The following is a 16,548-nucleotide window of genomic DNA, read 5'->3' as shown; positions in this document are numbered from 1 at the left end:
TCAGCAACTTCCCAGCGCCCGCTGAAATGCTCAACAGCCCAGGGAGAGCAGAGCGCAGGCGCTGACGGGAACTGGGTATTAAGGGACATGCTGGGAAATGTAGTTCGCACGCCGCTGCCTGCTGCCCGGGGCTCTCGGACCCCTGCCGCCAGCTGTACTACCAGTCCCAGAATGCTCCGCGCGACGCCGCGAGCCGCCCCAGTTGAAGCGGGTGGCGGCGGAGGGGACCAAAAAAAAAAAACAACAAAAAAACAACAACAACAAAACAAAAAAAAAACCACACCGCAACCCAAAACAAGGAAATGGTGCAGGGAGGCGGTTCCCGGCGCTGGGGGCGCTGATCCCGCCGCGCCCCCCTCCCCCATGGGTGAGCCATGGACTACGAGTTCAAATCCAAGCTGGCGGCCGAGCGCGAGCGGGTGGAGGATCTGTTCGAGTACGAGGGCTGCAAAGTGGGGAGAGGCACCTATGGGCACGTCTACAAAGCGCGGCGCAAGGACGGGTAAGAGGAGCGGCGGCGCTGGCATGGGACGGGGGCTCCTGGCTCGGTCCCCCGGCTCTCCCGGGGCGGTGGGGAGCCGGGGGCGGCCGCGGTGCCGTGAGTCCCTGGGTGTGCCCCTGATGCTCGACCGCAGGCTCCCGGGGCACCATCTCGACCCCGCAGCTTGGCGCCGTGGGGCGGGCGCGGGGGAGGCTGTGGTTGTCGGTGGCCCCTGGGGGCAGGAGTTGGCGGTGACAGCGGGGCTGGGCGGGGCTGGCTGCCGCGCCCCCGCCAGTGGGAATTCCCAGAAATCTCCGTCTGCCCCACATATACAGGGGGAGCGCGGCTTGCGGGGAAGGGGCAGTTGTGCGGCGAGTCCGGGTGCGAAGGGGGGTGTGGACGGACGAGGACGACCTAGGACAAGGGGTGTGTGAAGGTGGGGTTGGCTTTGGGGGGGACAGTGGGAGGGAGAGAGTCAGGGTGTAAAGGTGGGGGGCAGTGGGAGAGAGTGAACAGTCCTGGGGTGAAGATGGGGATTGGTTGTGGGGGGGGCAGCCCTGGGGTGAAAGTGGGGAGTGTATGTGTTGGTGGGTGAGCAGTATCAGGGGGATGGGAGAGAGCCCTTGTGCATGTGTGTGGGGGCTGGTAGAAGGGAGGTGGGGGGGAGTCAGGGTGTGCTGGTTGGGGTAAGGGCTTGAGGATGACCTGTGGTAGCCTTGGTAGTAAAGTGTGTGTGTGTGTGTGTGTGTGTCTGTGTCCCTTTCTCCCTGCAAAAGATGGGCACCGGCAATTTTCTGCCCCATGCTCCTCCCGGTAACTTTACTGTTTCACTTGAAGTCATGAGGGATGGTGAGGCAAAAGAAAAAATAGGCTAAAGAACCGAACTCTTGGAAAAAGTTTTTTGTAAACTATGTATTAAAGTAGAAAATCCAGCTTTCAAAAAATGTATTTACAAAACATGACTTTGTGTGGAGGTGGTGAGATGCAGGTGCAACTTCACTGACTGGTACATCCGGGCTTCATATAGCTCATAAATGTGCTAATTAAGCACTTATGTTCAGGGCCCCAAGCAGGCCCTGAGTGTTTTAGCAAAAAAAGGATAAAACTAACAAACAACCCTGTACCACACAAATAAATAAACCAAATTAAAGAGTATTCTGGGTATATTGATGCTAGCCAGTGTGTTCTGTATGGGCTGAGTGGAGGTCTCTGTCAATTGTTGCTTCAAATATCTTATTTTGTTTTTGAATAAATGTTTTCATCCCCAACCCCAGAATTGTTAAGAATATGAAATTTGTTAGCTGCTCAGTAATGTGGTGGTAAGTGTCCCTTATCCATTTTGTGATACATTTAATAGCACAGTCTAGTACAAATTGAGTGAGGTGGTGTTAAAAAGCTAGGTTTTCTTGTTGTCCTAGTGAGGTAATTCAGTATGTTTACTAAATATGTGAGGTTTTTAAGTACGGAAAATCCCCTAGGGGTATTGTGTGCTATCTGAAGCATTGGTACCTTCAGTGTTTATTAAAATTTATTTTTAAAATCCAAAAGAATGACCTGCTGTGCTTGCTTCTACTTTTTCTGTCTCTACTGTGTAGAACTGTGCTGTAGTTTTTAATAAGTCTGGTAATTGTTGACGTGATTGACAAAGCCCTGGCTGGGATGATTTAGTTGGGGATTGGTCCTGCTTTGAGCAGGGGGTTGGATTAGATGATTTCTTGAGGTCCCTTCCAACCCTGATAATCTATGATTCATACTAGCAGATAGCTAAGCCCAGAATGAGATGTGCTGCTCTCCTTCCTATCATGTTGCACAGGTGGGATGGTAGTGCCCTAGCTAGCTGTTACTATTCCTTGCTCATCTCATTTCATTGTATTGCAATTCTGTGATTAAAATTTAGCTATATCTAAGGTTTTAAAAAATCAAATGTTGATCCACACTTCAGACAGCATGAATATTTGCTGGAGAATTAATTCTAAACATCTCATTCAAATCACTCAGACCTATAGGAACATAGGATAGTGTTCAGTGGGGTTTTTTTTTAAACAAAACTATTATGTGTTGTGTGTGTGTGTGAGGGTGCATTTACAGAGGTGCTTTGTACATGTTCAGTTTTTAAAGACACTTGTAAGTTCTTATCTTTCCACGGACAACTAATTCTATGTAGACTTCCAGCAGTATAGACAGGTGGAGTCTTGGAAAAGCAACAGGATGTTAAATTAATCCTGTTACAGGTAAATAACTTAGAGTAATCTAAATTTGCAAGACACATTAAGGCTACATCTACACTAGAGAGCTTACAGTGGCACCAATGCAGCTGCACCACTGTAAGATCTCTCGTGTAGCACTTTGTGCCGTTAGGAGAGAGTTCTTCTGTCGACATAATCAAACCACCTCCAACGAGCAGCGGTAGCTATGTCCCACTGACATAGAGCTGTGCACACTGCCACTTACAGCAGAGAAACTTGTGTTGCGCGGGGTGGTGTTGGTGTTTTGTTCTCACCCCTGAGCAGAGCGACACAAGTTTTGCCAACATAAATGGTAGGGTAGACGTGGCCTAAGTTAGTAGGGTATAATACTTAGGTTAGACTAATATTTGAGAGACCGAGGACTGGTCCAAGTACACAACTGGGAGTCAGGAAAACTGATTCCAGCTCCAAAGCTGATTGCTGTAGCCTTCAGCATAAAGTCTAGTTAATTTCAAAAAGAGAATGTAAAGGCGTTTGAGGTACTACAGGTGACCCTGAGCTCCCCTGATAATTTTGGTGATTTTACAATTACATTTTCCTTTTTTTATGGCTCTTCTCATCCTTGTTACTGCATGAAAGATCTTTGGAAACAATAAGAAATAATAGTTAAACTGACTATACTCACAGTGCTGTTAAACACATCAGGTAAACTGAAAAAATCTTTGTTGTAATAATCCTTTGAGTGAGTTATAAGAATTGGTTGTTCCCCCCCTCCCCCAGTATAATTTTTCTGTCTTAAACTTGAAAGTTGATTGTACACCTTCAGTTTTTCCATTTGTAAAATGGGGATATTGCTCATATACTTTAAATGGGTGTTGGAAAGATTATAAGGGACTTGTACCTAGAGACATTAAAATGTTAGAAATATTGGCAGGAAATAAAATGAGACTGAACTTGGAACAATGGTAGCTAATACATCTGTGTGAGAAATGATCCAAAAACTACACTGGACATGAGAAAGAGGAACTGGAAAGAGGTGATGATGAAAAGGACTTAAAGGTGATAGTGAACAGTAATATGATGCCAAAAATGCCAGTCAGGGTGGATAAAAATCAATGATTTAAAAAAAAATTAAAAATGGATTTTTTATTTAAATCGGATTTTTTTGATAAAATGCTTTTTGAGGAAAAAACCTATCTAAAGATGGCTTTAATTAAAATACATTATAGCTCAAAGATATCTCATCATGGAATACAGATTATAAATTCTAATTCTATAGTATGAGACAATATAGTCATGTAATGTTTAAGAAAAGTTTTGTAAATGAGTTCCAATAGTTCATGGATTAGGGACCCAATTTTATGGAGTTCCAGGAGCTTCTGTATAGATTATTTAGGTTATTCTTTCTATCTACCCAACAAGACTCAGTGCTCAGTCTAGAAGATACCATCAAAGATGCTTAATTTTGCAGTTCTCAAACTGTGGATTTGTGTCTCCAGAGATAACATGCTTGTTAACAGCAAAAATGTTTTAAAATAAATAAATGATATATAGAGGTGAGAAATAATAAACCTCAACCCAATTGTCCCTCTTTAATTTTGTGTACACGGAGTCAATCCCTTACCTCTCTCTAAAAGTGCAAAGTTTCAAAAAGTACAATGAATAGAAGATTGTTGGGGGCGGAATAGATCTGAACAAGGAGAAGAAGTCTGGAGATAAATATGAGAAGGGAGGGACAGGCATTAGAAACAAAAGAGAAACTGAGCAGCATATTCTTGAAGTCTTTCTGAGTGAAGCCTTCATTGCTTTGAGATCTACCATACCATTCTCTCACTAGAAGGGAAAACCTGTAATGGCAGCAGGCTGTAAAAGAGACCTGGTTTGGGACAAAGAACCATTCAAGAAATATATGTTTGATGTTTTAAAGAAAGTCACACCAGTGAACTGGTGGAAGTCACTTAACCACTTGGATTCAGAGACTGTTGAAGTGATCATCTCACTTTTAACAGCAGTAGCTTCGTCTGCTAGTATAGAAAGAATATTTTCTTCCTTTGGACTAATTCATTCCAAATTGAGAAATCGTTTGGGACCTGAAAAAGCAGGAAAGCTTGTTTTTCTTTTCCAGATTATGAAAAAACAGGAAAATGAAGGTGAAGATGACCGAGTTAGCTGCAAAGCCAGTATTTTAAGTTTCTCACACTGACCTGGCTGACAGTCAATTTAATTTTTTTAAATATTTCATTAACTATTTTAGTTAAAAACAATTTTAATAAAATCAAACCTGATTTAAAAAAACTTGATTAACTAAAATTCAAAAATTCATATGCTTGTTTTGTTAAAATGTTTGCTGTTGAAGGGAAAAAAATCCAGAATATATAACATTGTTTTAGTTAAACACAACAATTTAAATGTCTGTCTGGTGATTTCTCCTCCTAATACAGCATGGTAAGAAAATTCTCCAAATATTAATGATTAACCTGTTGAATTGGAGATAGTTCACCTCCCAATGACTTCATAAATATCTGCTTCAATTAGCTTTGGTAAATGAAACAACCAAACAATCATTCATTTTCTGATAGAGCTGTAAAACTAATCTGAAAAGTTTTCAAAATAAATCACTTGAAAAATGTATAGTGTGTACCTTCTAAAAATGAAACCTACATCTATCTTTGAGTTGTGAAGAATATGTATTGAGGTTTTAACAACCAACAAGAATGCACTTTTATGTAGAAATCCATGGTTAAATTGAATCTTCCTGACTAGTGATTTACATTATGTTTTAAATCAAATTCACCCAGATGCCAATATCACTTCTGGGCTGCATATCCAGAAGCTTCACTTTGTGGAGTATGGAGGTGATTGTTGACCCTTTCTGTATGGTCCTAGTCAGAGAGTCCACAACAGGAATTTGTTGTACAGTTTTAAGGTACCGCAGTACTAGAGATGTTGTCATATGATCAAAAGTAATTTGAAGAGCAGCCAAAATGACAAAGAGGCTGGAGTGGCTGATTTATGGACAAAACTACATTCTCTCTATGAAGATATTTTAGTTACTCACTGCAACTAGATGTAGAATCCTCTTGTCTGGCTCCAGAAGGAGGAGTCTCCTTAAGGAATTGTGAGGAGGGGGGAGGGAACTCCACTGAACAAAGTGGATGGTTCAAAGGGAAGTGGCAGGTCCCCGTGTGGAGAAATCCTAGCCTTACATGTGCCTTGGGTGGGGTGGAATTTATATACTGTGCACTGCAGTAGGAACGTTTTCTATCTCAGACCAGCAACAGGTGGTCCATGCCCATACTCATTACAGAAGAAAGATTGGTTCAAGGGTAAACAGGAGTTGGAACAGATTTTTTTTTTTTTGGACGGCATCCCCTGAGGAAGTTGGGGGAAAGGGGCTTGGGACTCCTAACATCTGGTTGTGAGAATCCCCAGGGTACAATCCGTACTGTTGAACAGCAGTGTTCCCTCAGTTCTCCAACCTGGGGTGCCTTTTACGCCGCTTTGCTGAGACAGTGACTGCTCCTGGCCTGATCTCACTGTCGCTTCAGCATGCAAATTACTCCCAGCTATACCGCAAGGGTGCTACAGCCAGCCACCTTTGAATTACACTGCAAAGGAACATCAGCAAATTTGCAGACCCAGACTTCCCTCAGAAATGTGTGTTGTATACTGCTCAGCCCTCTCCTGGACAATACAAGCTCCTATAAAGTCTATCTTTTTTTTTTAATAGAAAATGACATGCATAAATCCTGTTATTTTAAATGGAGTTTCCCAAACGCTTCAGTTCAAGCACACGCGTTTAGATAAAACAATGAAACAAGTTTATTAACTATAAGAAGATAGATTTTAACTGATTACAAGTAAAGAGGCATAAAAATCAGAATTGGTTACAAAGAAATAAAAGATAGCTTGTTAGGTTAGGCGTTAGTTGAGTTCTAAGTGCATTCAAAGCAAAAATCTCTCACTACAGTAACTCCTCGCTTAACATTGTAGTTATGTTCCTGAAAAATGCGACTTTAAGCGAAACGATGTTAAGCGAATCCAATTTCTCCATAAAAATTGATGTAAATGGGGGTGAGGGGTGTTTAGGTTTCAGGGAAATTTTTTTTCACCAGACAAGACTAATATATATATATATATATACACATACACACAATATATACATTTTAAACAAACAATTTAATACTGTACACAGCTATGATGATTGTGAAGCTTGGTTGAGGTGGTGAAGTCAAAGGGTGAGCTATTTCCCAGGGCATGCCATATTGCTAAATGATGAACTAGCTTTTGGCTGAACCCTCAAGGGTTAACCCATTGTTGTTAATGTAGCCTCACACTCTACAAGGCAGCACAAATGGAGGGAGGGGAGACAGTATGGCAGACAGAGACAGAGGCACACACCCTGTGTGAGAGAGAGATGTGCATTGCCTCTTTATGTATGCGGACCTCACTCTAAGTAAACTGTCTTTTTAAGTAGATCAGCAAGTTGAGATAGCAGCTGCTGCTGCCAGGAAGCTCCCTCCGTCCAGAGCCCTGTCATGTGTCTTCCCCCCTGTCATGGAGATGGGGTGGAGGAGCAGGGGGGAGGGGGAAACCCTGACATTAACCCCCTTCTCTTCCCTCCGCCCCTGCACAGCAAGCAGGAGGCTCCCTGGAGCAGCTCCAAGGCAGAGGGTAGGAGCAGCACATGGCAGTGGGTGGAGGGACAGCTGAACTGCCAGCAATTGATAGCCTGCTGGGCGGCTGCCCCACAGGGAACTTAGGGGAGTGGGGAGCTGATGGGGGGCTGCCAGTCCACCCTGGTTCCAAGCCCCCACCAACTAGCTCCAACGGGCTGTTCTTCCTGCAAGCAGTGGACAAAGCAGGTGGCTGCCAAATGACGTTATAAGGGAGCATCGCACAACTTTAAATGAGCATGTTCCCTAATTGATCAGCAATGTAACAACGAAACAATGTTAATCAGGATGACTTTAAGTGAGTTACTGTACATCCTAGCAGTCTTACTGGCAGAATTCCTTTCTGCCAGGATCCCTCCCCAGTCCAGTGATGCCTCCTTTGTCCTTTAATTGTTGTCAATGCCATGAGTAGAGATGAAGGGAGAGATGATTTGGGGCATCTGTTCCCCATTATTTATAGGAATAATCCAGTTTCCAGCCAATGGCAGCTGCGGGGGTGGCGCTCAGGGTGGGGGCAGCATGCAAAACTTCCCTGATCGCACTCGCACCTAGGAGCTGCAGGGACATGCCGGTTGCTTCCGGGAGCTGCGCAGCGCCAAGGCAAGCAGGGAGTCTGCCTTGGCCCCACTGCGCTAAATGGCTGTTTTAATGGCCGGGTCAGCAGTGCTGACTGGAGTCGTCAAGGTCCCTTTTCGAATGGTTGTTCCGGTCAAAAACTGGACACCTGGCAACCCTAAACTTCCTTAAGTCATACCACAAGTTATAGAAGAGCTGGGAATTAAGTCAGACTGCTCAATTCACCCACGTACATCCTATTCAATGGCTTGTGTTGCTTGTCTTCTGGTGTGTTGAATGTGCAATGCCACACACTTTATCATAGTAAAATTTCTTGTGTTGCTGCATGAAGTATATTAGTTGACTTAGCATGGTAAGTATAAAGCACTACTGTTGGTTTCTTAGCTTGAAGCAGACCCTGAAAATTTGTCACTATAGTGTGTGTAATTAAAAAGAAAAAAAAACTCCATATACCCCCATAACAAGCAACACATACAAATTAAATGAATCTGTACAACTTGCTAGTTGCAAAACACACTGAAAAACCATGAAATAAGAATTATATAGTTAGTGTTGTCATGATTGATAACTGTGAATGAAGTGAGCTGTAGCTCACGAAAGCTTATGCTCCAAATAAATTTGTTAGTCTCTAAGGTGCCACAAGTACTCCTTTTCTTTTTGCGAATACAGACTAACACGGCTGCTACTCTGAAATCTGTGAATGAAATGACATGACATAGCTGGAGATGATGATGTGGCTCTACTTTCCAACAGGACAAAGTGAATGACGATGGATACTTGCTGCTCTTTCCTTAAGGCTCTCATGTGCAGAGTTTTTTAGGGATCTATCATGCCTCCCCCTTCTTCAATGTCTGAGACCTCTTAAAGATGTGAGGTGCTCTGGGCTCTGCTGCCCACGCTATGCAAATACCACACCATTATATGTCATTTTCCACTGCATCCAGTGCCACTACAAAGGTGGTGATGTGCTTGTCGGATTTGAAGGGAAACCAGATGAATCTTGGTGACAAGAGTAGGAGATAAGATAAGAAACAGTTAAGGGTTTTTGTCATGGAAGTAGAGAAAATTGGACTGATTGCATAAGAGGGCCAATTTTCATAACCTATTGAAGAAAAACTGGCAAGATTTAGTGATTGACTTACTGAAGAGAGATAAGGGGGGCCCACAAGGGATGGATAAATTATCATCCCCTTACACAAGGGGGACAGTGAATGTTAGACAGGGGAGAAAGAAAAGAGTGTTTGGGAGGAAAAATTAGTTCATTTTTGCTGTGTTAAATTTTAACCGGTGACAACTGAATATCAGGAAAGGTGTTTGAGAAGCAAGACTGGGGGTTGTCAGGAGCAGAATAGTCTTTCCATAACCTCTCCTTTATTTCCACACTCCCCTCCTCCCTCAGTTATAACTCAAACAATGAATGGGAAAATGAATCACGTAAAGAAAAAACAATTGTAAACTTTGTTTTCTACTTCCCAAAGATGTATCTTCTCTTGACCTTGCTTGCTGGCATTCGGGAATTGAAACAAAACCAGCATTTTTTAATATCTCAGGTTTCGCCTTGGATGAAACAAACTAGTAATTGACCTGAAAAGATTTGTTTCAAATAGTGATGTATTTGACTGAAAGAATGCTGAATCCACTTCAAGACAGTTGTTTTCACAAAAGAATTAGCAAACAGAAGGAGGGTAGTGTGGATACCAACAGCTGATTTAATTACTTCCTTAGCTCTAGGTTGACCTAAATTAAGTCAATCTAATTCTATAGTGTAGACAAACCTTAAGCCATCCTTATACATTTACTTCTGGTTGTATCCTTAACTCTTGTGGTTTTAAGATGTCATCTTTTTTTAAAAAACTTTTCTCTCATATTGGTGTGTGAAATATCCCAGTAGCAAATGGTGAAGTTGAGTATCTATAAAGTGTTGTTAAATGAAAAGTAAATAAATTGAAAACTAAAGATTTAAAAAGATTAGCGAAATAAACTTTGTGTTTCTAAAAATAGTAGGCAAAAATTTCACAGGCTAGGTCTTCACTACAGACTTGTATCAGTATACCTACATTGCTCAGGGGTGTGAAAATCCAAACCCAAGCAACCTTAACTCTTCCCCATAGGGAAACGATGGGACAAAAAGCAGTTATATGATTGTTATATAATTTGGGATAATTGCAACATATTCTCCAGTATTTTTATCCTAAATAGTAATGTATATTCTTAACCTTAATTCCATCTTAATGTAGTTTTTCAACTGGGCATTTAGGAATGAAGGTAAAAGTATTTTAAATAGTGTACTGCACATGTATAGTATCATAGTCTTTTGATAGTGCATGATAATGATGCTTCAATTGCATACATCAATAATAATTTCTAGCTGTAGCATGCTTAGTTATCTACCTTAATATAGTCGCGCTCTTTCTCACATTCTCCCTTTTCATGCTGCTCTGACAGGTTGCATAGCCTGACAGACAAAGCAAAAATTGAGTTCTGAAAGTGGATCTACAGCTCATCATCTTGAAATACAGGTACACTTTTATAAGAGATCTTAGTTCCTCAGCTTTTAAGCTGATCAACTTGCTTAATTCCAAGTACTTTGTTCTAAACTTTAACATCCAAAATACGGCCCGTAAAAAGAGCAATGCAGGTGAATTTCCTAAAATAGTACCCTTTGCTTAACTTGTGCAGGCAGAGAACAAAGAGCTCAGATCAGCTTACATGTTCTGTATGCAATAATTTGGCTTCAATGGTGAATAATCAGAATACTGCAAAGCACAATGTTGATCTGATTCTAGTGTTCTGTTGTCCAGAATGCTAGTGTAATAGGCTAAAAATATTACTCTGGGTGTTGGTATTTAGAATATAGCACTTACTCTGAATGAGTAGTTCATATCCTATGTTCATGTAAATAGAATAGTTTTAGCTAATATTGGAGACTAATAATGGCATGTTACTGTGCATGACAACTTGCATTAATTGTGTATTAGATAGACTTTAGACCAGACTAAGGAATTATTTTTATACCTGTTCAGTTGGCTGTGCTATGCAATGCAAACTGAATATGCTGCAATCAGGGGTACTGTAACTGCATTTCAAAAGACCTTAGCATGATGTTCTTGAATAAAAGCTCTTATTTTTCAAGGAGGAAGGAAAGTTACAGCCCTGGCTGAGTTCTTCTTGTCATCCGACACCAGGCTGCTGTCTTGGAACCAAGCTTAGGATCCTGCGTGCTTCACGCCTCCTGAATCTGAGTGGCATCTGAGGACAGACTACAAGACAGGCACACTCCTGGGGTTACAGACTCCTGCCTAGTACCCATTCTTAGGATGTGGCCCCAGTTCTTCTAATCCACAAGATCAGTGCCTAGTTGCTTAAGACCACAAGACCGCCAAGTCTCCCAGTAGTGTAAGCATGCCCTCCCCACCCTCATGAGTGCGCTAGTTTATGATTTAACTTATCAGGCTACTTGACAGTTAAAGCAAGGAACATGCAGATTTTGCAAAAGAATGTCTTAACTATACACACTTTCCTCATAGATACGTGCAAGAGTTAGCTCCCCTTTCCCTCTTATAGGCTTGTGGCATAGATAGTTATTTCAGCTAATAAATCAATAACCAGTCAATAATCTTGGTTGGTAGCCTCCATTGTTCTGCTAGGGCAAGGCTATTCAATTGTTGATAGTCCTTGATGTTCCTATTTCAGTTTCTTAGATATTGTCTATTTTCTGCCATATGCAGAAGATTTTAATCCACACAGAAGGTCATAGTCAGCAATAGGGTTCACAAGGAATTCATAAATTTACATAAATTCCCCAAACTGTCAGTGCTAGTTTCAGTGTAAATAATACAGTTTCTGGATTCCTTGGTGCAAGAAGTCATATTAAGATCTTTTGCAATGCAATTATTTCTGATTTCACCATGTTTAGTATTCCTGAGTTGTCAGTTATTGTTCACTTTTCATATTGGATTCAGTCAGTATCCAGGATAACTGCTTGTAAACTTCACTTGAACTTTTAGGAAAGGATGGGATCATAATCTGCTTAGTAAGAACAATCTTGCAAGTATCTCTTTGAAATGGAGAAACCATTGGGCTTTTTGGTGCTAGTGCCATGAGACTCTCAGGTGTGAAGTCCACTCTTGAATTGGTCTGATACCTGGTGATGACCAGGAGGGAACCCAGCAGTGGCTCAGAAGAAATGATTTTGTAGCAACAGGACACTGAGCAGCAGCAGTAGCTGGAGGAGCTCTTGCAGGATAAATGAGAGAAAGAATGGTGTCACCACATGGCAAAGATCTTATCTATTGAAGAGAATTTTGCAGCTCTGAGAATAATTCCCCTCCTCCCCCCAAATTGAAATGCACCTTGTGACCCAAACTAGTGCTTCAGTGGATTGTCAGGGACTAAGTAACGTCCTTGTAGCCTTTCATGTTGTTTAAGGCTCAATCATTACTTAGTCCTGACAAATTTGGCACCAGTCATTTGCTGGCACAATTGTTTGAAATAGTCATCCAAGCATAGGAGGAAGTGGAGTTACCAGTTCTTCTCTATACTGCCTTATCTAGTGAACATCCTAGAATTCTCTCTCTGCTCTTTGCGATATCCCCTCTCCCTATGTCTCACATATTATTCCCTCCCAGCCTTCACTAGTGCCCCTGGCTCACTCCATAAATGAGCAAACCAAGTGTGGTTTTCTGGCTGCAGGTCTCAATCTGACAAACTATAGGTAGTCCAAATACTTCTTGACACCCTTTCCTTGAACATTATGGTCTATTTCAATCTTCTACTAATTTGACCTAGATAATATGAGCCTTATTAGAGGGAGGGTAGGTTTTGCTTGAAACCTCAGATATTTTAATCATGACCAGTTGCTGATAGCTACATGGCTCCCATAGGCCTACATACATTCCCAAAGTAAAATTGAGTGTATTTAGGGGTGAAGCCCTGATTTGATGTCTCAGACTTGCCATGACCTGCCTTTGAGAACAGAGAGGTCCATACTCTTTCCACTCCCTGGGAGTCTTTGTTTCTCTTAGCGTCCCCTGTTCAACTTCTCCAATTTTTTAATTATGGAGACATAAACGTATTTAATGCATCATATTTGGAGGCACCAGACTCCTCTCAACCTTTATTTAAAAAAAAATCTGGTGGCTTGTTTAGAATAGCTTGTATTTTCAACTGTGTGTGATGCGGTGCGTAGTATTGCTCTCCTTATTAGATGGGGCATCTCTTGAGCTATTCTGCTCTCCCTGACTGAGATGCTTGTGATGATATCTTTAAAGGAGAAAAAACTACTTGCTTTGTAGTTCTGTTTCTTTGAAGATATCATCTTGCAGAATTCTCTCTGTTGCCCAAGTCCAATCAGACAACTTCTAGAGGGTTGAGATCAGATTGAGAATCCTGAGAGTTCCTCAAAGAAGTAGAATATCAAGGGAAATAATAATCCATTGTGTGATCGATACCTTTTGAAAATCCTTATAGAAAAATATTCAATATGTTGGGAAGTAAATTGGGGTTTTCTTTCCCAAATAGAGAGGTACAATACTGTTCATGTTTGGCACTTTCCCACACCCAAATACTTATATTTAATAAAGTGAGGTTATTTTTTATTTATTCTGGAGGGCAGGGATTATTGTAATCTAGAATGAGAACTACACATGTAAGGGAAATTCTGGATAGTTCTGGTTTACTATTTTTTTTTTTTTTTGAAACCTTGGATAACTTCTTGAACCTTTCCTTGCTTCAAGTAAAACTCCAGACAAGAATATGCTCTAAAAATCGTATACCTGTTTATTGTCAAAACTTGTTTCTATGTTCTACTTATGGTAACAAGTATGTAGCTTGGCTGCTGGTGAATAGTACTCTCTGTCACAGTTTCAGGATAACTGCACCTGTATTTCCCCCTCTTTGGTGCCTCAAGGGCACCCACTTAAAAGTTTCTGTTTCCCAACTGTCACCTCTCCTGGGTGAAGACCTGCATCTCACTGTGGCACTCTGTGCTTCAAAACAGCACCCTGCAACCTCCATATTCACCACTGTCTCATAATTATGACATGTTTTGTACAAAATATACCTTGTGAGGGATCATTTTAAAAGTCTTAACCTGTTAAACATTAATATCCCGTTGGATTGTATGTGCTATCATTGTATGTAAAGTTACAAAGTTTTGCTATGTGTGTGTTACTGAAATATGTTGTGAGGTTGTGAACACCCACAACCAGCCTATCAGATGAAACTGTGGAGGAGCCAGAAGTGCTGATGGCCCATTAAAGAGAATCCATGCTCCTAAGGATTATCCCAGGAACTGTATACAATGGAGACAATGGAGACAGATAACACATAGGCAATGAAGACTGCTTGACATGCGTTATAGCAAAGGATCGTTCCAGCAAGCTGGAAGAAACTATAAAAGAGGGAAAGTGACATAATCTCTTGGCCTCACTTCCCCCACAACTCAACACCTGGAAACACAACTGGAGGACATAGACTGAACGGAGAAAGGTGATCCTGGGCTGGAGGAGAGTTCCAGCCTGTGTATTGAAGATCTGTAACCTGCTTCTACTATCTATTAGGGTGAAATACTGCTTGATTCAAATCCTGTCTAGTTTATAGAATTTAGACTGCAAATTTTTATTTCTTAGGTAACCAGCTTTGATCTCTCCACTCACTACTTATAATCACTTAAAATCTATATTTCTCTAGTTAATAAATCTGTTTTATATTTTACCTAAAACAGTGTGTTTTGGTTGAACTGCTTGGGAAATATGCTCAGGTTACAAAGGCTGGTGCACGTCCACTTTCCTTTACAGAAATGGCGAACTTAATTAACTTATGCTGAAACAAGTGTAAGACGGTACAGTTCTGGGGTGCAAAGCTGGGGAGATGGGTGGAACTGGTTGGAGCTTCTCTATAGTTGGTTCATGAGTGGCTGGGAGAAGCATTTATGCAACGCAGTTGGGTGTGTCCCTGCCTGTGGATGTCTGTGTAAATTCAGTACCTGACATAGATTTGTGGCTTAGCAACAGCATCACAGTGTGAGAGAGAGCCCAGGATGGTAGGATAGAGGGCTCTGCAATACCCCAGTTATAGGTTACCCCTCGGGAACCCCGTCACATTCACTTGCTTCTGAACTGGGCTTTTAAGGCTGTGCAACTTCCTGCCATATACTGCAATATTCCCGGCAATCCAGTCTGCCTAAAAGTCCAGCGCCTGTGTTTTGCTTTTCCAGCTGTCACCAGCAGTTATAAGTTACCACAGAGCTCCTTATAAGTAAGCATATTTATTCTTAAATAAAAGCATTACAGAGAAAGCATATAAAACAATAAAAGCTAAGAAGTACACCCTCAGAATATACCCCCAACTCCAGCATAGGTCACTAGTAGGTATCAGTTCTTCAAACAACACAACTGCATTTTCCCTTTGGTTACAAGTTCATGTCGGTCTTTGGATGGGAAACCGGAACAAAGGCCCCGAATCAGCTGAAGCTCAGGCTATTTATCCAAAGGTCCTTTCTTTGTGAGTTGGATTCTGGACAGTCCAGTTTGAACCGGAATATGTGAGCCTCTCTGGGAGGTGGTACCTCCCTGGAGGTTCTATAACCTGGGCGATTTGCCTTAATCATCTCCTATTGTTTTCACTTTCTGGAGAAGCTGTGGTAACCCTCCCCATGGAGTGTACACATTCCCTGGCCCATAATAATACATACACCATTCATACACTAAATACAATATGGTCTGATCTCCCAAAGACATTGCAGGAATTTGACACATCTGATAGTCTCCAATCCAGAAACTCCCCCAAGGATCTTTGATTTTGATTGGTCAGCAGATTGATAGAGTTGAGCATAATGCATGCATAGCATTCCTGGCACTTGCGATACTTTCAGAATTGAACTTTGGTTTCCCACATGGCTATCTAGAGCAATAGCACTGACCCTCAGGTCAATCTCTATGCTTTATTTTAAATGTTAAGTACAGATTAACTTTATAATTAAGATTTATCTTATTTAACTATGAATTGTTGGGGTTATTTGTACTGTTTGCAGATCAGAGTAATTGGGCTGAATTCATTAGTTGCAGCAGGGATGGATTTGGTCTAGCGCAGGAGTGGGCAAACGTTTTGGCCCACGGGCCACATCTGGGTATGGAAATTGTATGGCAGGCCATGAATGCTCACAAAATTGGGGGCTGGAGTGTGTGTGGGGGGGTGAGGGCTCTGGCTTTGGCTGGGAGTGCATGCTCTAGGTTGGGGCCAGAAATGAGGAGTTCAGGGTGAAGGAGTGGGCTCCAGGCAGGGGGTTAGGGTGTGGGGCAGGGGTGACGGTTCCGGCTGGGGGTGTGGGCTTTGGGGTGGATCTGGGTATGAGGGGTTGGAAGTGCAGGAGGGTGCTCCAGGCTGGGACCAAGGGATTCAGAGGGTGGGCGGGGGATCAGGGCTGGGGCAGGAGGTTGGGACACAGGAGCGGGTCAGGGGGGCAGACTCTGGACAATGCTTACCTCAAGCAGCTCCCAGAAGCAGGGGCATGTTCCCCCTCCGGCTCCTATGCAGAGGCGTGGCTAGGTGGCTCTGCGTGCTGCCCCATCCGTAGGCACTGCCCCTGCAACTCCCATTGCCCATGGTTCCCAGCCAATAGGAGCTGTGG

At 42.3% G+C, this 16,548-nt stretch overlaps 1 protein-coding gene across 8 annotated transcripts in view; it reads left to right on the top strand.

Annotated features, from left to right (window-relative positions):
* The first annotated feature begins 114 nt into the window (after nucleotides 1-114).
* CDK19 (cyclin dependent kinase 19) overlaps nucleotides 115-16,548 on the top strand; it is a 239,393-nt gene continuing 222,959 nt past the window's right edge. For 3 of the 8 annotated variants that reach the window (XM_043510829.1, XM_043510827.1, XM_043510824.1), the window contains exon 1: nucleotides 387-502. In XM_043510829.1, coding sequence (XP_043366764.1) covers nucleotides 469-502 — 34 coding nt within the window. In that variant the 5' untranslated portion in view covers nucleotides 387-468. Of the gene's footprint in view, nucleotides 503-16,548 lie in introns of all 8 variants that reach the window. The other 5 variants (XM_043510831.1, XM_043510830.1, XM_043510826.1 and 2 more) reach the window with 4 other exon arrangements.

The sequence above is a fragment of the Dermochelys coriacea genome, chromosome 3 (genome assembly GCF_009764565.3).
Source record: "Dermochelys coriacea isolate rDerCor1 chromosome 3, rDerCor1.pri.v4, whole genome shotgun sequence".
NCBI lineage: Eukaryota > Metazoa > Chordata > Testudines > Dermochelyidae > Dermochelys > Dermochelys coriacea.
The sequence above is the reverse complement of the archived record's forward strand: the minus strand, read 5'-3'. Positions and strand labels throughout refer to the sequence as shown.